The following is a 23839-nucleotide window of genomic DNA, read 5'->3' on the forward strand; positions in this document are numbered from 1 at the left end:
TGGATGACAAGAGTGGGAGAGTCGGTCGTTGTCATGCAACAAGAGAACTCCAGATGTGAATAGGCAACGTTGCTTATTCTGTATTGCACATGGAAGTTTAGTCAGAGTATTGCAATGAACAGTAGCATTTATTGCTCTTCCTCGTTCCATAAACCTGACTAACAATATTCCATGTACGAGGGCTGTTTTTTAAGTAAGGGCCGTTTTTTTTTTGTAAATAAACAACAATTATTTTTTTCAAAATACATTTATTTTCAGAATCTGCATACTTTTCTTTATTTTTCTACATAGTTGCCTTGTTTGTTAAGGCACTTATCATATCTTAAAACTAAGTTTTGAAATCCCTCTTCAAAGAAATCTGCCGCCTGCTCTGACAACCAGGAGTTCACGGCCGTCTTGACTTCTTCGTCGTCATTGTAGCGCTTCCCGCCAAGATGATTTTTCAAGTAACGAAAAAGGTGGAAATCGCTCGGAGCAAGGTCGGGGCTGTACGGCGGATGATTCAAAACTTCCCAGCCAAAAGAGTCGATCATTTCCTGTGTCCGAGCAGCGGTGTGAGGCCTTGCATTGTCGTGGAGGAGCAGAATTCCCTTTATCAGCATGCCGCGTCTTTTGTTCTGAATGGCGCGTCGGAGACTGGCCAGGGTTGTGCAGTAGGCTTCTGAGTTAATCGTCATTCCTCGCGGCATAAAGTCCACTAGCAAAACACCGCGCCTGTCCCAGAACACAGTTGCCATAACTTTGCGCCGCGACAGCGTTTGCTTGGCTTTGACTTTGACTGGAGATGTTGTGTGCCGCCATTCCATGGACTGTTGCTTTGATTCAGGAGTGATATGGGATACCCATTTTTCATCTCCTGTGACAATTCGACTCAACATGTCGTCTCCTTCCTCGTCGTAGCGGGTCAAGAAAGTCTAAGAACTGCTTAATCTCTTTTTTTTGTGATCCTCAGTGAGGAGTTTGGGTACCCATCTTGAGCACAATTTTTTAAAGTTTAGGTTTTCTGACACAATTTTGTACAGTACTGACCTGGGCACTTGAGGAAATTCCATAGAGAGAGTGGTTATTGTGAACCGTCGGTCCTCATGAATTTTTGCGTCAACTGCAGTAATCAAATTTCCCGTGATCACAGATGGCCGGCCTGAGCGATCTTCATCGTGGACATTTTCGCGGCCATCTTTAAATTCTCGGACCCATTTCCGCACTTTACCTTCACTCATTGCCTTGGCACCATACACCTCACAACGCTGACGGTGAATGTCAGCAGCCGACATGTTTCTTGCAGTCAAAAATCGTATCACTGACCGAATCTCACACGCGGCGGGTGATTCGATAATCTTAAACATTTTAAAGATCCACAGTAATGCATACAGGTTAGCTACAGAGCTGCAACTGGCATGAAGTTGTTCGCTAAGAATGCTGGGAGGCGGGGCGCACGCTCGTTACGGCAGGAACGCGAACTACTACCGTGTACGGGAGAACGGCCCTTACTTAAAAAACAGCCCTCGTATATCCCAAAACACGGTTGCCATAACCTTGCGTGTTGAGATTGTTTGTTTGACCTTGACTTTAACCGGTGTTGTCATGGGATGCCATTGACTGGCATTTCATCTCTGGAGTTATCTGAAAAACCCATGTCTCATCACCTGTGACAATGTTTTCTAAAAGTGTATTGTCTTCCTCATGATATCGGACCAAAAACTCAAGAGCGCAAACCCATTCTTCTCATTTTGTGTTCCTCAGTTAGCAGCTTAGGAACCCAACGTGAGCACAATTTGCGAAATTTCAAATGTTCAGAGACAATTTTGTGCAATGTCTTTTAACTGACGGTCAGAAATTCGAACACTAATAATGAAATAGTAAATCGACAATCTTCACGAATCTTTTCATCAACACCAAATATTCTGTGATCATGGTTGCCGACCAGATCACAGTTCATGATGGACATTTTCACTCATCACATTAGGGTCATACATTTCACTTGTCTATTTATAAACATCTGCTGCTGGAATATTCCTTGCTGTCAAAAACCGGATTACTGATCATCTTTGCGGGTTGATCAATTGTTTTGAACATCTGAAATTCACACATTAAACAGCACTCTACAATGATTTCACTGCAAACGGCATCATTTTGTGTGCAATGTATGCTGGAGTTGGTGCGCATGCACATTACACTGTTCGCTCGAATAGTTAACGCAAAACAGAACTTACCAGTACATTACGGATGACCCTCACATACTATCATCTTGAGTATCCAGAGTGTGCATGTACTCTCAATCCAACAATAAAAATACTTGGGATTTAAAATTATTTGGGATTTCCAATTATTATTCAGATTTAAATTATTAAGACATTTTATGGTATTTAGTTAATTCCCTTATATATTCCAGTGGAACCCTGGCTGGAATTACACCTAGATTACTAATACTGAGTACAATAAAATCATATTAATAAACTGTTAAACCAGTACTACACAGTTTTATAGTTATTCTGAGTATATGAATATAATAAGTCAAATTTATAAACGTCTTATAGATATATATATATTTTTTTTAAACAGAATATAACCAGGAAAGTAAACAAAAATTGTCATTCTAGCCATACAGCATTACAGAAATAACAATCACGGAAAAATGGAATTGGCCAAGACCACATCAGCTATTCTTTCCATACATACACTTTACAATTTAAAAATATTTATTAATTTATTTAAAAAAAAACTACATACAACATTACAAAAAATCCAATATTATTAAAATAAACAAATTAAGGGTATATTTTTTCCAGTTTCATATATTTTTCTAGTTTACAGTTAAATACGCCATCACTGCTTGTGACCAAGCAAGCATTTATGTTTTTGTAACAAGTAATTTTTTTACTGTTGGTTTCCCTACAAGTAAATTGAGTTAATATATATGTAGTTTGAGGCTAATGCACATAAAGTAGTCACCTCAGATATTTAAAATAAGTTTTTTTAAGCAACTGATAGAACAACTTTTAGTGTCACACCTGTAACAAAACATGATTTGTTGGTTTTAATGATAGTTGTATAGATTACCTTTTATAAAGTTAAAACTCTACTAAAGAAAAGATATAATCTTATTAACTAATAAATGATTTAAATGATAAGAAATAAATATATTTTACTTAAGATATTTGTGTTATGAAAGTGACACTAATTACATACACTTAGTGTACACTTTACATTATTTACTGTTTTACCTTTATTACTAACATGCTATCATAAGAAAATACTTTTATAAAACTTCTAAGCTACAGATAACTAGGTAATGCTAAAAGCCAAATTAAAACAGTATGTTTTCAGATGTGTCAAGTAAAGTTTCAACTGGTAGAAAAAAAGAAGAAGGATGCAGTTAATTTGATCTGAATGTCTTAGGCACGAAATATGTAGGGCCAGCAGATATAATGAAATAAAAGCTTTTTTAAGTGAAACAAAGCAGCTTCATACACTAAAAAAGAAAACTGGTAATGTTTTAGAAATATTTCATCTGTTCTTAGGTCATATAAAAACCTATGACTCTTGGGACCGCTATATAAATATTTGTAACTAAACTATCTGTTGAACTATCCAAATTTTTTAACTTTCTTTTCCCACTACTCTCACCTGTCGGGTAATCTTCCCAACAATCTATCTTAAGCTATTCTAATTCTAATTTTCCTTCTGTTAATCCAAGCCAAGGGTGGAACAGCATATGCCGAGGGCTGCGTGATCAAGGGAGAGCTTGGTCGTAAATATGCGAACTCTGGATACCTGGCGACCTCCAGTTTAAACCTAGCCTTCCCCAAGTAGAGCGGGACAATGCTTGGGTGACCTTTAGATCTCCGCTACTCGTGGGAACACAATGAGTACAGAATTTACAGAAAAAACAAACAAAACCAGAGAGCTCTTGTAGCACTCAAAAAGTGGATGAAAAATTCACGAAACACAGAGGGATTGATGATGGGCTCTGACCCTAGCAATCCTGACCAAACCCAAAAAACAGGCGGACTTCCTAGTAGAAGTCCAATAGCCTCCGACTCGGTCATAGTCGTAACAGATGAAGAAGATGCGATACTGGAGGGCGATCACCAGAAGGAAGAGGGAGCAAAAGTCGAGAGACAGCTCCCAGCACTGCCTAAGTTATGTGGAGCCGCCAGGAAACGCATGGTCTGGTTCCGAAAAAGAGGGTACTCCCAAGAAGAAGAAGCCAGGGAATTGGCCTTAAAACCAATCCCAGAAGAAAAGAAATAAGAAACTGAACAAACAAAAAGAGGGAAAGAAACCGAAAAGACCTCACTCTGATGGATCCACTCCGGAGGCCCATCAGAGGAAGAAAACAAAGAACGAAGGAAATCAAGGGGAAACGCAAGGAGCAATCTGGACAACCCCAGAAACCTTCATACAAACAAGCGGTAGCTGGTATAAGGGTAGGGGTCTTGCACTCCAATTTTCCGATCCCGAGACACTACTCACAACCGAACAGATGGAGAAGATCCAGAGCTTCATCCTGGAAGCTATCGTGGAGGAACAGGAGGGTCCCTACTCTCCAAGATTCTACGGTATCAACAGGAGACAAGGGGTTCTAATCTTCACCTGCGAAAACACTGAAACAGCAGAATGGCTTAAAGGAAAGCAAGACTCCCTAAAGCCTTGGGAAGAGGCCAGTCTAAGGATAGTACCAGAGGAAGAAATCCCTCGTGCGAGAATCGCGACTGTCTATCTTCCTGACAGCATACTTGACACAACCGAAAAGATAATGAAGCTCTTAAAAGGACAAAACAAAGAGCTATCTGTCGGAGAATGGAATGTTCTGCGGAGAAGCGACGAGGGGAAGTCTGTCTACTCACCCTGGGCAGTCGACTGCGCTACAGCGAACAAACTTGAGAAGGAAGGTCCATGGATCGGCTACAAGTTTTGGGAAAGTTCAGCTTAGACTGAAGAAAAAACATCAAGAAAACATAGAACAACCACAAGGGAAGAGGGGAACTACAGAGAAATCTGAGACGGTCACCACAGAAAAAATGACCCGCTGAAGAGATGGAAGTGGAGGACGGCCACGAAGGTGTCAGAGCAATCTGTACATACCTTACCTAAAAGGTCTACTCCACAAGCCAGAGCAGCGGTCGAAGAAGAAAGACCCACCTGTTCTCTCTTCTTGAAGAAGGGACCTTCACTCAAAGGACCATCCGTCTCGGCTCGAGGAAGAAAAGGGGATAAAAGTCTCCAAGCAATCCAGAAGAAGAGACGGGGATGGACCACCTGGGGGAGGTGGGAAGAAGGCGTAAGTATGCGCCTAATACAGATAAACCTACACCATGCAAAGGGCGCAACTGACATCTTGGGAAGAAGGTTTATCTCAACAGGCCTGGATATCGCCCTAATCCAGGAGCCTTGGATCTATATGAGGTTGCATCAGAGGACTGACAACTCAGGTAGGTAATCTCATTTATGATCGAACAATTGAAAACCCAAGAACTTGTATTCTAACTTCAAAACTAATAACAGTCTTTCCGATTTACAGATCTAATAACAAGGGATCTGGTGGCGGCTACAGTGAAGGTGACTTCACTGCAAGGGGACAGAGAGGTTACTATAGCCTCAGCTTACTTCCCCAACCCGTCAACAAGCTGCCCACCAAAAGAACTAGAAAGACTATTGCAGAGCTGCAGAGACAGAGGCTCGGCCCTCATTCTCAGCTGCGACTGCAATGCTCACCACACGTATTGGGGAAGTACGAACACAAACAAGAGAGGTGAGGAACTTCTACAGTTTTATGTTCAGCAATGATCTAGTGTTAGAGAATAGAGGGTCAAGCCCAACCTTTATAACTAGAAATAGGAAAGAAGTCCTGGACATAACACTATCTACAGGACTAAAAAACATAAATATAGTAAGGGTGGCACGTCTCCAAGGAGGCCTCACTATCGGACCACTGTCTCAATTAGGTTTCGACATAGAGGAGACAGGGGAAAGATACGTGACCCACAGGGTTCCTAAATCGACCAACTGGAGAGGTTACAGAGAGTCCCTGGCAGAAGAGTTGGAAGAAATAGGACCCTTGCAGAGAAATGAATTTGAATTAGAAAGGTCTGCACAAATAGTAGAGCAAGCTATAATAAAGGCCTACGAGAAAAAAACTGTCCTCCCAGGCAAAACCGGTTGAAGAGGATGTGCCGTGGTGGACTGGGAGGTTGGAAACATTAAGAAACAAAACGAGGAAATTATTAAAATGGGCAAAAAGGACAGACGACTGGCTCCCTTATCTACAGGCCCAAAATGAATATAAGAAAGAACTAAGAACAAATAAAAGAAGAACCTGGAGGAATTTCTGTAAAAATATCAACAGTCTTCCCGAGGCATCCAGGCTTCAAAAAAACTCTCCAAACGGAGCATACAAATCCTATGGGGACTCTAGTAAAAGGACAACGGTGACCTAACAATGAACAGGAAGGAGACCTTAGAACTACTTCTGGAGACACACTTCCCGGGGGGTCAACTAACTCGTAATGAGGATACTTATTCTCTATATGGGGGGGGATCCAGTCGGGAGGTGGCAAAAGCCAGACAGGTGTCTAACAGACTATTCACACACGAAAGAAATTAAATGGGCGATAAGATCGTTCAAGCCGTTTAAAATCTCCTGGGGCGGATGGAGTTTTTCCAGCCCTGCTTCAAGAGGGGCTGGACATTCTACTAAATACCCTTAGCATTCTATTTAGAAGCAGTTTCGCCCTAGGATATATACCAAAGAATTGGAGGGATAGCACTAGTGGTGTTCTTGCGGAAAAATGACAGGGATCCAACAAAACCCAGTTCGTATAGACCCATAAGCCTAAACCTCCTTCATGGTGAAAAAACTATGGAAAAAATAATAAATAGACACATAAGGGACGCAATATTACTGGAACACCCACTTAGTCCCCACACAACACGCATACATAGAAGGAAAATCAACCACCACTGCTCTCCACAGTTTTAGTGAGAGAGGTGGAGAATACCTTCGAAAAAAAGGAAGCCCTAGTCAGCGTCTTCATGGACATTGAAGGAGCTTTCGACCGAGTAGCATATCAATCCATGAAGACTGCGATGGAACGTTTTGGAGTTTCCTCAGACGTAGTCAAATGGATAGTAGCCCTCCTAAAAAAGCAGACAGGTGAAAGCCAAGTACGGGGACGAATCGGCTGCGATCACGGCCCAAAGAGGCTGCCCCCAGGGGGGAGTCTTATCTCCTCTCCTGTGGGCGATGGTAGTGGATGATCTCCTAAGAAAAGCAGAGAAGAGGGGGATAAGGCTACTATGTTATGCGGATGACCTAGTGCTTATGATTAAAGGGAAAAACACTGGCAGGCTGGAACGCCAATTACAAACAGAACTGAACTTCATAAGCAACTGGTGTCATGGGGAAGGTCTGCGGATCAACCCATCAAAAACAAACATGATTACCTTTACCAGGAAAAGGAAATTCCAGCTAGCTAAACCGGTCCTGGAGGGAATCAGCATAAACCAAACAAAAGAAGTGAAGTATCTGGGTTTAATCTTGGATGAGAAGCTCACTTGGAACTCCCATATTAGAAACAAGATATCCAAAGCAATAATGGCCCTTGGGGCCTGTAAGAGACTCTTTGGATTTAAATGGGGACTTAAAAACCCAAAATGATTTATTGGATTTACGAAACCATAGTGAAACCAATGGTCCACATATGCTGCTTTAGTATGGTGGCCGAAGGTCGAACAAACAACAGCTGCAAAAAGGCTACAGAGTCTTCAGAGGTTAGCTTGCTTAAGCATCACGGGAGCAATGAGCTCCTGCCCAACACTAGCAATGGAAGCGGTTCTGGGTTATACTCCTCTTGGCCAGGAAGTGATGAGAACAGCTGCGATGAGCGCAATGAAGCATTCTAGGACAAAGGTAATAAATGTTACCTCCCTAGAAGGCCATATGAAGATATTGGAAAATTTCCCTGAGGCTGAAATGCTAACCAAAGTATCTGATACTATGGTTAAGAAATACTCCTTTGAAAAACCATACACGGTCTCTATCGGAAGTAGGGAGGAATGGATTAAAAGGGAGGCCTACCCAAAAAAAGGAGTCCTGAAGTTTTACACCGATGGTTCACTTCCTAGACTCAAGGGCAGGATATGGAATACATGGACCTGGAGTTGACATGGCGGTGCCCCTGGGAAGACATGCCTCAGTTTTTCAGGCGGAGGTCATGGCAATAGATTCATGTTCTAGAAGACTCACACAGTTGGGGACTAAAGGATTATCATACCTTATACTCTCTGATAGTCAGGCTGCACTGAAGGCACTGGATACCTGTTCGATTGATTCGAAAGCGGTCTGGGAATGCAGGAAGGCCCTAGCAGAGCTAGCAACAAGTAATAGAGTAACACTCGGATGGGTGCCGGGTCATGAAGGAATTCATGGAAACGAAAAAGCGGACATCCTCGCCAAAAAGGAGCGGAATCCATATTGGTGGGGCCAGAGCCAGGATGTGGAAATATCCTTCTCCAGCATTAAAGCTCTGGTTAAAGATTGGGAAAAGAGGACAAGATATAAGAATTGGAGCAGAGCCTCGGGTTTAAGAATATCCAAAATGTTTATCTCTCCTTATGCAAAAGGATGGACAGCTCTCCTAGACCAGAATAAGGAGGATATAAGACTGATATTAGGAATGTTGACAGGACATGGCCCTCTGAGAAAGCACCTTTTGAATGGTAGGCCTTAGTCGGAGCAGCGAATGTAGACTCTGTGGAGAGGAGGAGGAGTCAGCGGAGCACATTTGGTTGGATTGTCCTGCCATCGTAGAGACTAGGAAAAGATACCTGGGAGCATACCTCCTCAGCCCCAAGGACATCAAAGAACAGGAGCCCTTAAATCTGATTGGTTTTTGCAAAAGCCCTCGGTTTTTGAGGGCACAAATAAAAGTAAGGGAGGCGCAAAGGTCCTTTTTAGGACTAAGTGCGGGGACAAAGTGTCCTCTTCCCTCAGAAGGAAAAAAAAAAAAAAAAAAAAAAAAAAAAAAAAAAAAAAAAACTATCTAGCAATATAAAAATTCTAACTAATTAATTAGAATTATTTATTAATTCTAATTTTATATATATATATATATATATATATACACATACACACAGGGGTATATTTATGTTGACGATAACATACCTGCCCAGCAAACCTTGCTCTTCAGCAAAGTCCTCAGGGTCCTCTTCCTCTATAGGTGGCTGGTCTTTCTGGTCCTCTACCAGAGGACTAATCATCCCCAGCACAGTATCCACCTGTAAATGAGCGTGTTGATGTATCAAACAAATATTATTTACAAACTTCAACAATAGTTTACACAAAGGTATTTGGTATTTATTATTTATTATTATAACCCTCGATACAATAAATTTAAGCCCTTTAAAGACTACTCCTCGTTACACCTCCGGTAAAGTAGAAAAAGGTAGAGGACATCATATCGTTTTTTTCGGTAAGTTTGTAGTTTTTCACAAGCATTTAGGGGAAATATATCACTATAAACTGAATGGTAATCAAATTCACCATACAAAAAAGCTACACATATGAATTTTCAGCTCTGCTTGCATTGTATATATTTATAAACAGACATAAAACAATGATAATAATTATGCTGTAGTATACACAGTGCAACTTTGTGCACTTGTCTCCCCCCCCCCCAAAGAGTTCACTTCTGGCTGGGTTATACCTTCCGATTAATTAAAAATAAATGGTGTATTCTTTTTCACAAATATTTGCTTATCACATTTCATATACTACTATAGAATTCTTCAAGCTTAAGCCACTCTGAGTAAATTTAAACTTTGTTACAGGTAAAGATCTAACTGAAGGAGGAAGCTTAATAAATGATTTCAGTTGCTGTTATTTATGGCTCTTGCAATTTTTTTTTCTTATATTTGGAATTATGAGATTAATTTTTGATGAGGTATCATACTCATAGAGATATATGTTTTCATCATGGTTTATACGAGACTACCAAATCCTCTTGATTGACATGTTTGAGTACCTCATATATTAGATGTTCTACATGGGCCGCTTGTTCCTTTCTGAGGCGTGTTGTTAAATTAGGTAAACAGAGGTTAAGGGCGACAAAAATTACCAAGTAGAATAACATTTCTGAACTTCACATTAATCTATGTTTAACACATATCTTAAAGGAATTTTATATATTATGTCTTTACTTCTAAAAATAATATGCTTACAATATAAGAAAAATGTATAGTATTTATAAATAATAAAAGTCATTTAATTAATTTGTAATGAATAACAGTAGTATGATATTTATGGTAATTTTATAATCATAAAAGTGTCTTATGTAAGCAAAAATGGAACATTTCACTTAACAAAATGGATTCCAGGAAATCCTCTTTGCTAATCTTAAATGTAATTTTTGATTACAATTTTTAAATACTAGACAAACCTTTAACGAACATTTCATTTTTTAAACTTTGGAATTGTAAGTGCTAATTACAAAAAATACAAAAGTTTGAACATTTTCAAACTTTAGTTTTTTGATTGCAGCAGAAACAAATAATGTACGAGGGGTATCCAAAAAGTAAGTTTCCCTGTTCTGTAAAAAGACGCGTACGTAACATAGCGTGCAGCTGTGGGCGGGGATATGTAGCGCGGTTCGGTTGGCAACAGGTGCGCCGGTCACTGGCCCATTGTCACGCTTCTCAGTCAGTTGCTGCCCAAACATCATGGAGACTCCACTGCGTTCTGCCGCCAGTTGCGAAGTCCGTAGTGTTATTCGTTTCTTGACCGCCAAAAACGAAACTGCCGTTGAAATTCATCGTCAGTTGTGTCAAGTGTATGGTGAACATGTTATGTCCGTTCAGATGTTCCGTCGTTGGCGTGCAATGTTTTTGGAAGGAAGAGAAAATGTTCATGACGATGAGCGTAGTGGCCGACCGGCCAATTCTCGGCAACCTGACGTCATTAATGCTGTACGAGCAGTTATTGACAATGATAAGCGAGTGACTCTCGATGAAATTATGGATAAACTGCCGTCAAGTGTTGAAGTTAGCCGGTCATCTGTGCACAATATCATGACAGAAGATCTTCAGCTTGCAAAAGTGTGTGCGTGGAGTGTTATTGATTGACTATCTTCCTCGTGGCGAAACCATAAATGCAGAAAGGTATTGTGAAGTTCTCACCAGACTTCGGCGGGCAATACAGAATAAACGGCGCGGACTTTTGTCGTGCACGGTTCTGCTTATTCAAGATAACGCCCGACCACACGCTGCTCGTGCAACAATGGAACTTTTGAGGAAATTTAAGTGGGATGTTTTTGGTCATCCTCCATACTCACCAGATCTTGCACCTTGATAAAATGATACATCTTTATGTAACAAATAACCTATGTACTAATGATGGGTCTAATACTATTTATAATGTAAACTAATCACTCCCAAATTTGGTCAGTTATTATTCCTATGAATTCCCTATTTCCACTGGGTTTGTCTTATATGTTGGAATAAATTAATTTGCACATTATTTTCGTAAACATTTTATGTTTAGTCTTTTTTCCATGTTGCCCTGAAAATTGTGATGAGTAACACAAGTTGCAGTAAACATGAAGCTTTTACTTCCTATAAAGAAACAAAAATGCTTAAAACTGCCCTGCCACCAGAACCACCATGGCCTCACCTGCTCTGGAGTGTTGATGTAGGTGTCACTGTTGAGGGCATTGTTAACCAGGTATGCAGCCAGAGTCTTGCGTCCGTTGTAGTCAAAACATTGGAGCAATGGAGAGTAGTGCTCCAACCGTAGTACAGTCAGGACGTTGTTGTACTGGTCCACCGGTAGCCGGAGCAGTGTCATCATCTCCTTACCAACCCCACTGGAGTAGACCACCCTGGACATCAATTTTGCAATTATTGGACTTGGTGCAATAGATCAAAATGAATCAGAAAATGGTATTACTGTGTGATAAAAAGAAATTGGGGTTTTTCTTCTCATCTAATATACAGATATTTTTTATTATTATTTTATATAAGACCCAACAACAAAAATTTTCAAAATGAACTTATAGGATCGAAATTCTATGTTTAGGATGCCTATAACCCATAAACACAACTTAGGGTATATTCCAATGTATATACAGAAATGTCATAAACGAATCTTCTTTGTTTAAAGCTTATTACTGACAATGGATGATTTGAAAAGACAATATGATTTCAGTTATTAGCCATTGTCATATGCTAAAGTAATAGCTATGTTTGGGAACTGAAATTTGTCCCCTTCTTCAGGTTTCAAAAATTGCAAGGGTCTTTAAGCATAGAAAAAAGTGAAAAAAATTATTTACATGTAAGAGTTAAAGAACATAAAGTAATATAAGAAAAAAGGCTACAATAAAAGTCTGAAATTGCTCAAGATTTTCATCCTGCTTTATGTTTCAGACTCATGCCGACATGTCACGAAATATGTTTTAATTGATTTTTACCTAGTCTGGTATGTGCAGAATGGTGCTGAACTTAATATTCCAAAGTTCAGCATGTTTGAGTAGTATGTCTATATAGTGCAGTGGTATGATGTGTGCATTCCCTGACTGTTCTGGATTTACATGTATGCGGGTATTTTTTACAAACAATTGTTTCTATTAACAAGTTTATTGCTATATGTTTTGTTCATTATTTTTATGCATGGCCAATGTCATGTCTTAAGTTTTTTGACCCTGAAGAAGAGAACAGGTTCCAATTATCGAAAGTAGTGTTCTATTTTGGTTATTTATTTATTTATTTGACAATGGCAAACTTTTGAAATTCTATTATCCTATTAAGGTCACTCTGTTTGAATAATTTTAGTGCAGAAGAAATAAATACAACTCACGTTGTTATTCCCAGCCGTTGCAGGATGTTCACAGTAGAGTGGAGCACTTTATCCACGTAATCAAGCCTGTCAGGATAGCACTTGAGTGCTAAGTTGACTAGAGACACCTGCAGTGAGGCTATGTCCTCTGGAGGCATGTCCACACGAGACTATAAACAAACCAAACTTCATATTTAAAAGATGTAATTCTACAAACTATCCGTAAATTAAAGCATTCTGTAAACCATGTCGCCTCCAGCTAAAACACCATATGATTTAATGTAGAGAGCCATTATTGAAAAATTTAGGTGTTTAAACTATCACATATTCAATCATTGGTGTTGGAACTACTTACTTTTTTAGGGTTTTACATCAATAATACTGTAAATTATACAAAAAAATTGCTTAAAATAATCACAAAGCTTTATTGTCATTTAATACACAAGGGTACAATAGACATGTCAGGAACATAGTAAACATTCTTTGTTTGAAGTTTGTTTTTGACAAAGGAAGGATAGTAAACATGTACTATAACACTAAGTTGAAGTAGAAAGTGTTATTACTTTAAAGCAATAACAAATTTTCTTTTGAATAGTAAAATTAATTTCTATTAACATGTTGTTAAGGTTTGCACAGTCGCTTTGCTTAACCCTAGAAGTGGCGCGCAAACGTACTGTAGTGGCACAGTGTTTTAGGGTAACCGGTAAGGTATTTTTCTAAAGCTTGGTTTTACTGCAACGAATGGTCCAAATGTAACATATTATACATCATTTTTCTCACAAAAGAACAGAGAAACATCTTTTGGTAATTTTATTTTATTTAACATTATTTTTTTTTTTTTTTTCAAAAAGTATGTGAAGTTTTTGGTTTTTAAAATTTTTTTACTCCAAATTCCGTTTTGTACCTAATTTTGAGTTTATAAAACAAAGATTTCAAAATACCCATTTGACTCGAAATTTTATGCTGATTTCAGAAATATATAGTTTATATGGCTTAAACGTGATATATTTACATATTTTTACGAAAATTCATAAAATTGTACAAATTCAGTTTTTTGTGTCCAGAGAAAGTGGCAAAAAAATAATAAATCTGTATGTATTCAAGACCATGAACTACATCTAATAATTTCTAAAGTCTAGAAATTAACTTCAGAAACAAAATAAAAAAATATTTATTACAACTTACCAGTATTTACAATATTTACAAGTGTAGTCCAACAGTTTTATTCTGAATCGCTGTTGGTTGCCTTCCTCTTCTTACCAACTACTGTTGGTCTATAGAAGTGTTCTAGAAGGTGGTAACAATTCTGATGGACCCCGCAGTTGCAGCCTGGACAAAAATAGCTGGTCCTTTTTCTTTATTTTGTGTTTTTCATTACACACAGCACACAACCGATTATTTTTGTTGGGGAGTAAAGTGAGTTCGTGCACTGGACCGACTACATCACCACCCGCTCCTGGGATTGGTAACTGTCCTTGAGTTTCATTAGGAGCTGCACTCAATTCCTCTATTATGCTGACTATAAAATCTCTTCGAGACATGGGCTGATCACTATTACTTTTGTACAGTATATATGCATTATGCAAAGACATATCAAGGAAGTTTGAGAAAATATTCTTCCAAATACCTTCTAGTTGGTCTACTGCAGGTGGCATGGTAGATACTTTTATCCTTTACGTCAACACCTCCCATAAAGGAATTGTATTTGGCAATTAGAACAGGTTTCTCCACTTCAGTACCTCTTTTACTCCTCACAACTGCATTCTCTGCATGTACAGCGGTAGACAAACAATAGACTGGCTTACTAGATTTTTTTCTCTCTAAAGCCTACAAGTAGGCAAAACATTTTTCCTAAAATAAACAATTTCTTTTGGTTGTAAATTTTTGTTGATTAAAGATTTTGACAGTCCTTTAGAATTTTTCCTAATCGTTTCCTGTGAGGTATGTGTTTTCTTTCAAAGAGTTTTTTCTGCTAGGGGAAATTTAGTGTACCAGTTATCCGTAAATAAGTGGTATCCTTTGTCCAGTAGATCAGATTGTTCTAAAAGGTAGATAACTACCCTCTGTGCCAATGGATCAGTGCCGTCTGATAAAAAATTCAATGCCCACAATACAATTCAGAATGAATCATGTAGCTAGTCCTGCTATCACATACCTCAAATTTTTTCAAACCAAATCTGCAGTGCCTTTTGTTTGGCATATATTGTAAATAAACCATTCTGTTGTTTTCATGCCTATTAGACTTTCGTCTATACAAATGTTTTGGAAGGTACAAAGTACTTTTTGAAATTATGGTTAAGTTCGTCAATGTAAGGTCTGACTTTGTGCCATGGGTCATGACCGGGTTGTCCTTTTTGAGGATTTTCTGTAGAATTGAGATGAAGCATTGCATTTATCATTTGAAATCGTCTGAGAGACATTACTTTTTGGAAAAATGGTAAATGTTGGCTTGAGTTGGTATCCCAGTAATGAACAATATTGTTACGGAATGATAACCCCATATTGATCACTACAGAAATGTATTTTTTTATTTCACTCACAGTTACAGGTACCCATTTATTTACCCTACTATGCGTTTTCAATTTGCCTTCATTCCTAGCCTTATCAATAGAATTTGAGCATAAATATTTTGTTTCTCGAGATATCAGTCTCCAGATTGTTTGCGTGAAGAATAGATACAGGTACATTATTGGTGGTGAGTTTCTTGCAGGACAATTTCTAGGTCCAGTATTAGATTCCCTAACCAAAAAGGGTATTTCTTTTACAGGTTTCAGGGGGGAAGACAGACACCCATACAGAGTCAACAGGATCAGTAACTTGGGGATCAGGTCTGGAACTAGGCCCAGAAATGTCAAACAGGTTGGGAGATTCAGGCCTAGGCCTAGAGTTGAGGTTAGGCCTACATGGAGCTTGCGGCACATTTTCCAAATGTTGTTCAAGGTTCCACTCATCAATTTCATCAGCATTGGGCACATAATCATCGTCTGATGAGCTATCAGATAAGCTATCACTAAAGTTACCTTCCCCTTGTAATGTCGAAATCAGAATCCTGTCCTTCATCATCACTTGACATAGGCTCACCCACTAACTCCCTCAAATCACTTGAACGATCTTTATAGTTTGTGGAAGACATATTTTTCACTAATACGGAAAAAAAGGTTACTAAATACACTGAAATAATATAATATTATCACTACTGAACCTAAATAACACAAGTAAACAAACGCTACGTGACTGCACAAAGACACGACAACGACGTCAACATAGCAACCAGCCACCAGCTGTCTTCATTCCAGCTGTCAGTATTTCACAACACATAGAGGAAAATAAAAGTGCAATACAACTTAAAAACTCGATATTAGAGAAGTTTGGTTCTTCCTCTGTGCAACCATATAAGTTTTATCACGATCGGATAATATTTACGACTTCAAACGTTACGTAATATGAAAGCATGTTAATGCGCCGTATATACGGCATTGGCGTCTGACGACGGCCTAATGCGCCGTATATACGGCGCGCGCCACTTCTAGGGTTAATTAGGTCACTAAAGATAATGAATTTATCCTCTACTACTATAAAAATGTCCTAAAATAAAACTGTGACAAGTAACACAAAGCAATGATCTGTAATGAAGCATTGAAATCCGTCCAGAAATGTATAAATGATAATTAACTATGATTTTGATTAATTTTGCAATTATTGAAATTAGAAAGAAGCTTGTAGATTACTTTAAAAATCTGCTCTTTTTTAAATGAGACAAACCTATGACATTCTTGGTTCCTTTACAATATTTATTTTTGATGAAGTGAACTAAAGCAAATAAGGTTCAATAAAAGTTGGTAATACAGTTTTTACTAAATTATGGAACATACTATACACATCCATAGTGACCGTTTACTTTTATTTGCATTGAGACTATGTTATGGTTACCCCCTCCTCCACAAAAAAACTTTGATATGTCAGTTTTTTATATACACCATTAAATAATAATTAACCAAAAAATTAACTGTTATCCACCAATTACTGAACATATACAGTCTGCATTATTACAATCATAAATTGATTATCTGAATACAATTCTCCTGTTCTCCTTTATAAATTCTTGTCCTTAACTTTGTTTCTATCATATTATCAGAAAAATAACCACATAATACGTTAAAAAATCAATACCAAACAAACTGAATATGTGGATTACTTAAATGGTGGTGATGAGTAAAAATTACGTATGGAGTTTAATTAACCACTACATAGAACTATTGATTATTACAAGAATTCTGTTAAAAAATTCCTGGGTGAATATTATAACATTACAATGTCACCAGTGATCATCTTCAGTTTTAGGTATCTTCATCACTTTATTTGTATTACTTATTGAACTAACAACAATTGAGTATACACATATTCTTTAAATGTTTCATACAACCTTTGGAAATCGTCCAATAACACAAGAAGTGAGTCTAGAGAACCAGACTATTTCAAAGGAATTTACAAAGATTCTGAGAAATGGCTATATTATAAGAACTACAAAGTCGTATCCTCTAACTTTAAGTTTTATTTGACAGATTATAAACTGGGGTTCCAAAAATATATGTCGTTAAAAAATATGTGTGTATATATTTGTATTAATTTTGTCATTTAGACCTAAAATGATTGAAAACAAAATTCAAACCATCCCCATTTTATACAGAAAAAGTTTGTATACATTTCACGACCATCACCACTTTATTTTCTATCTTCTCCCTACGATGAGGACGGTAGTTTTGTCTTCCAGATCAAAATATCCTATCAATGGCTCTCACACCCAGACTCAACTATCATCTGACATAGTCTAATCTTGGTCCTCCGACTTACCTCGATGATTGAAGCCACTTGATCAGAGAAGATGTCAAAAAGTTTAGCTATTTCCTGTTCCATTTCTGGAGTGAGAATCTCAGAGCGTTGGGAGAAGGTGGCAAGGCGGTCGATGAGTGAGATGACCACATTCTTGACATTGACACCGGCCTGCAGTTCAGCACACGACTTGAGAAAAGCGTTGAGGGTTGCCAAGTGAAACTCATCAGGGAAGACCTGGAGATATACAGATCAGTTACACTTGAAAATGTAATGATAATTACCTCCTTTCAACATTAGTAATGGTTTCATGTTGCTTTTTACATATTGGAAACTATCAATAAACTATTTATTTATTTTATATAGTTTAGCTTTTACGATACATGTTATTATGTTATGAAATATATGTGTCACTGAAGATAGATATGTGTGTGGGGGTTCTGATATACACACGCACAACACCCGCAACGCACAACTCTACAGTCTTCCAGCACACCGCCTAGCTCAATATGAGAAAAAACCAACGTATACGGGAATTAAATTCCTCAATCGACTGCCCAGAAACCTAAGATCAAGAAATGGGATTAAATTGAAGATAGGACTCCACAGCTGGCTGGCCGAACGGCCTTTCTACACCATAAATGAGTTCCTTCAACATGGATAGACTGTCCAAAAAACATCTCAATAAGTTTTAACAAGTTATGTACAACATCATTGTAAAACTGACACCATTTCTGTTCTTGATGAACATGTAATAAAGAATATTTTGATTTGATTTGATTTGATTTAGATAAGATCAATAATTTTGTATTCATAGGCCATGTAATACAACATAATGTATACAATAATTCGGCCTTCCATAATATTAAACATTTCAGTAATTTGTTACAATTTATTACACACGTTAAACATGAATTATAAATTTGTTACAATTCTTGAGAGTTCTTCTCTATTAGTCTAGGAGCCAACAGCATAGACTGCTTGTACTGTATAAGGACACAAAATAGTTTTTCTGTAATCTATACATTTTTTGTCATGCAGTAGCTGGTCCTTGTGATGATGAACTCAGTTCACAAAATGGGTCTGCTTTTAATTTTAACTCCTAATAGTTCTAATAATGTCTTGTAGACTGCATGAGCATCAACACTAGTTTGTTGAATGTTTTTAACATTGTTTTTCCTTTATTTTCCTCAAACACACTTGTAAATATTCTATAGTTTACAGTTGTATGAAGAAATTGAAGAAACACCAAAATTTACTCTCCACTATCTAACACTTCTGATTTATTGTTTTCCTCCGCAATTTTTATAAAAGCAACTAATTTAGCATTTTATGGTATCGGTTGCACGTTTTATTATGTGCTATAAAACATGGAAAAATTATTATTATATTATGCTTTTTGAAGTATATAAACAAAAATACATCTAAATTATGTACAACATTCGTTTAAAATACAAATGAGTAAATCCACTGGGTGGTTCGAAGTGGCACAGCATTAATGTTCTGCTGCCAACGTGCAACTTAATTTGAGCCTATTGGAACATGTGCGGCCAAGCAACACAATCTGCACTAGATTATTTTAGACAAAAATTGTGGATGAATTCAGAGTGATAGAAGCACTTGCCTGTATGATACATTCCATGAGATACTCCTGAGCTATGGCATCTCTACAGCTGACCACCTGCTCCAGAATACCAGGCAGCACCATCTGCAACCATTATCAATTACTTTTACCATTTAGCAATTTGAAATTTATATTTAGCAATTACTGTGATTTATACTTACGAATACAATGGCATTGAAAGATGTCATCAGAGGCAACATTGCAATATTGTTTTTAATACATTTTCAATGAATTTTAACCCCTTAATGGCTTTTTAAAATTTTTGAAAAATTTAAAAAAGTGCTTATTTTTTATGTCATAATTTTGTTTATTATACATATTTAATGGCATAAAACATTCAAAACCATATATAAATGGTATTTTAAATATAAAACATCAGCAAACATTCCTTTTTATGTTGTATTCATGGTTTTTTCATTGTTCCGATAAGTTTTTCAAAAAGATCACTAAACTATTTTCTTCTAAACATAGAAATATATTTAAGACACTATATACACAATATTTCCAATCTCTAGCCTATAAAGGTTTTAGTAATTATATATAGTTTAGAAAATATAGATAGTTTCACATGTTCTACAAACAACGTGTGAATAAATAATACAAATGCGAGTTATGTTTACGTAGAGTAAATACTACAACCAATCAGCAGTTATGCACTGAAACAAAAACCTCATTGGCTGTTGTAAATCAGCTGAAGGTGACAACAGCTGTTGTTATTCTCTAATGTGAACACAGGCTCAGTGGGCGGAGACGAGAATGCCCGCGGCATCTAGCGGAAAGGAAGATAATAAACTACGTATTGAGGAGTAGCACAATCGGCATGTCAACACCATCTAGTGGCAAAACGGCACACTACGAGGATTAGTTCGCGGTTACTATGCTGTTGGATGCGTTACTCGACAAAGAACGTAATAAAACCGAACAAATAGCGCAACGAAATATTGCGTCAGCGGCCCTTTTTTAGCACAAAGTAGCTGTCGAATTATTTCAACAAAAAAGCCTTTAAGGGGTTAAATTAGGATATAACAAAAAAGTCATGTTTATTCAGAGACTGAATGATTGTTAAACACCAAATACCTAATACAATATAATTGTATAAAAAATATGTCTTTCAGAAAACTGTGCATGCACGTGCGCACGCACCCACACGCACAAACACACACACACACACAAAACACAACAAGGTTACAAACGAAAAAAATAATTTTAAGCAATTAAAACAAGAAAAATTAATTATCTGCTGCAGTCTGCAGCTCAACAAGTACATATATTTAGCGAACAAAAGGCCTCAGGTCGGCCTAACTGTACGCTCTAATGTATTTTATTTTTGTGATGACAGTTAAAGTAATCTACAATGCTTCCCAAACAGGTTTTATTATGTGAACTGAATATAGAAAGCTCTATTTTGGAGGTTGAGAGGAGAATAGCTCTCCAAAAAATATGAACTATTATCTCTTTTATAAGTCAGTCCCAAATCTATCATTCTTACTTATCAGGGAAACATCATCAAGGTTAAATTTTAATTGGAATGATCTGAACCATGTTTCAATACTTCTTGTGTCATTCCTACACTACTTCACATATCTTCTTAAGAAGTTTTGATCAATTAAAAAAACTATCAAACTGACCTTACGATACTTGTCCAGGTTAATGGTCTCCAATTGTGACAGCCTGACAAGGTTAGTGCCGACCAGGATTCTCAACTCTTCTCGTTCCCTCTCCCGACGTTCTCGATCTCGTGAGTGGCCTTGGTGCTGCATCCTCACCCACAACTTGTTCATCTCAGCAAAGTTCATTAGTACAAAGTCCACAGAGTCCCGCACCTTTAATAAAACATATTAAATAGCCTTTTTAACTGAATAGAAAAACTAAAATTGATTTACTTACCAGCAGTTTTCAGTAAACTTATTTTGTCAAGCACTGACCAGTTTCAGATAGTTAAATTGGAAAACCATAAGACGTTACAAAATTATAATAAATCATAAAAAAATACAGAGCTGTACTAATTTTAACCATGAAAAAGAAAACACATACAGTATTATACAAACACAAATTGAAAATAAAGACCATTTGATTAGGCTAATATGATAATGACCCAGTACTCATCAGTTTTATTAACCATTTTTTGCCAGCTTGATGTCCCTGCCTTAGGTCAAATTCAGAAAAACTCTATTCGAGTTCAGTACTTACAAAATTATACATGAATAGTGCCAGAAATTTTAATTTAGGTACAAGCACAAGGTGTATATTACAGAAATAACACAAAAACAACACATAATACACTGAAAATAGAATAAATATAAATAAAAAAAAACTAAAAAACACGCTTTTATAGCTAACCAAACTAAAAAATAGAAAATAATTTTTAATTACAAAGAGTTTATATTATGGTAGTAGAAGGCAAAACAATCATTCATAGTCAATCACATCAAGATAAAATTATAATAAAATTTAAGTTAGTAACAGAATAAATTAATTCAGAGTAAAAAGCGTGGGGTGCTTGATATATTAAATATTACAATCATTCTATCGGTAATTATCTTTGAGAGGAGACTCATGAAATGTAGTAAAATGCACCCCACGCTTTTTACTCTGAATAAATTTATTCTGTTAATAACATAAATTTTATTATAATTTTATATTGAGGTGATTGACTATGAATCATTGTTTTGCCTTCTACTACCATAATATAAACTCTTTGTAATTAAAAATTATTTTTTATTTTTTAGTTTGGTTAGCTATAAAAGCGTGTTTTTTAGTTTTTTAAACTACATATTATTTATTTTTCATTTTTTAGTTCGATGTATCAATTAGTTTCTTGTGGAAATGTGGTATTTCTTACAAATCATTCCGCAATCTCATAATTTCATTTAAAGCTTCACTATTGCATGGGGTATTTCCTGTTAACTTAGAGCAATCAAGTTCTTCAATCCGAATACCGTCTAAAGATCTTACACGACTAAGTGCTACATAGGCTTGTCCAGCAGCAAACAATCGCGAGCCTAGATCAAGGATGTCGGGTAGGACAGGTTTTTGCCCGCTTGGTGCGTTTCTGTCATCGGTGCCTCATTAAAGGTTCTGTCCTATTAATAGCTACCAACGGGGAAATAGCAACCTGCATCGCCTCAATATGACTCCTCGAGCTTGCACTTAAGATGTTGGCTCTGATCCCTGGAGACTCAGAGCTTCGTAGTTCTTCGTAAAAATCTAAGGCTGGCATCTAATCTACAAAGGAACTGTGGCTGTTTGAAACATCTTTGCCGGACTTGAAGGTTAGGTATGTGAAGTATTTAAGAAACTAATTAAATTAGGTCTAATAATATTATTAAAATTATACTAAAAACAACAAAATAAAATGGCTAGTATATATCATTTATCATTCTTACTGAGCTGTATTAAAGCTATTACTTATTTGAGATATACTATTATAAAATGTTACACCCTTAACTAAGTTGAATTTTTCGTATCGTAAACCATTTTATATTTTTATCATATAATTGCTATATATATATATATATATATATATATATATATATATATACATATATATATATACACACACACACACACACACACGCACGCACGCACGCACGCACGCACGCACACACACACACACACACACACATATATATATATATATATATATATCAAACATACACACATAATAAAACTAATGGTTATTGTAGTTCAGACTTGAATATACCCATATTTTGGTGCATTATTATTACTTAATTTTGGTACATTTATTACTTAATTTATTAGCTATACATCTTCGGTAATGTGTAGAATAACTAAACTGTATTTGTTCAACTTTATTTTATAGTAAATAAAATTGAAAATGCAAGAAAAAATTGGAATATTGTTGAAATGGAATTAGTTAAAAAACACTAAAGGCTTTGTCTGATAAAAATACTATGTATGTTTCTGTAAAGCTACAACTCAAATTAGTATTATGTAATGTATACTAAACAAAGAACATGCATGGATCGTGTACTTAGAGATCTGGCTGTCAAGGAAACCACTGGAAATGGCAGAGACTGGATGACTACTATAATATTACTATATTAAGAGAGTCAAGCACATCCGAGAATACCGAGACGAATGAAGACTTGAACGCAGATAGCGCAGATTGTACTATCGCAGATGCTGGGATAGCGCAGATTGAATGGAGACTTGAACGCTGGGTTAGCGCAGATCGCGCGCTAGCTCTATCTTTTTGACTCCATATTCCAGATAAAAGAATTTATTAATCCTGGCGGTCCTTATAAGGATAATGGAAAACTATGATCAAATTATTGCATTGTCATCGGTCCTTGATACGTATGCAAAGTTTCAAATTAATCAGACTTCTGGAAATTGGTGAAAATTATGCTCAAAGATTCTGTTACATAGATACAACCGAAGCTTATAAAAGCGTGTTAATAATTACAATTAAGAGTGTTATGACTCTAAACTATTATGGGCTACCTTACTTCTAGATGTTCTAGATTACAATTGATCAAATAAATATATAGTCTTGTTGATGAGAATATTTTATATTTATTGTATGTTTTCAA

At 36.8% G+C, this 23839-nt stretch overlaps 1 protein-coding gene across 7 annotated transcripts in view; it reads right to left on the minus strand.

Moving 5' to 3' along the window:
* The window catches only part of LOC124369383 (vacuolar protein sorting-associated protein 35), a 74685-nt gene that overhangs the window by 23557 nt on the left and 27289 nt on the right, over positions 1-23839 (minus strand). For all 7 annotated transcript variants that reach the window (XM_046827416.1, XM_046827409.1, XM_046827403.1 and 4 more), the window contains exons 5-10: positions 20912-21106; positions 19284-19367; positions 17681-17896; positions 12851-12999; positions 11669-11876; positions 9167-9279 (exon numbers count right to left, since the gene is read on the minus strand). In XM_046827416.1, the coding sequence (XP_046683372.1) occupies positions 9167-9279; positions 11669-11876; positions 12851-12999; positions 17681-17896; positions 19284-19367; positions 20912-21106 (965 nt within the window). The remainder of the gene's footprint in view (positions 1-9166; positions 9280-11668; positions 11877-12850; positions 13000-17680; positions 17897-19283; positions 19368-20911; positions 21107-23839) is intronic.

The sequence above is a fragment of the Homalodisca vitripennis genome, chromosome 1, assembly GCF_021130785.1.
Source record: "Homalodisca vitripennis isolate AUS2020 chromosome 1, UT_GWSS_2.1, whole genome shotgun sequence".
NCBI classification, from domain to species: domain Eukaryota; kingdom Metazoa; phylum Arthropoda; class Insecta; order Hemiptera; family Cicadellidae; genus Homalodisca; species Homalodisca vitripennis.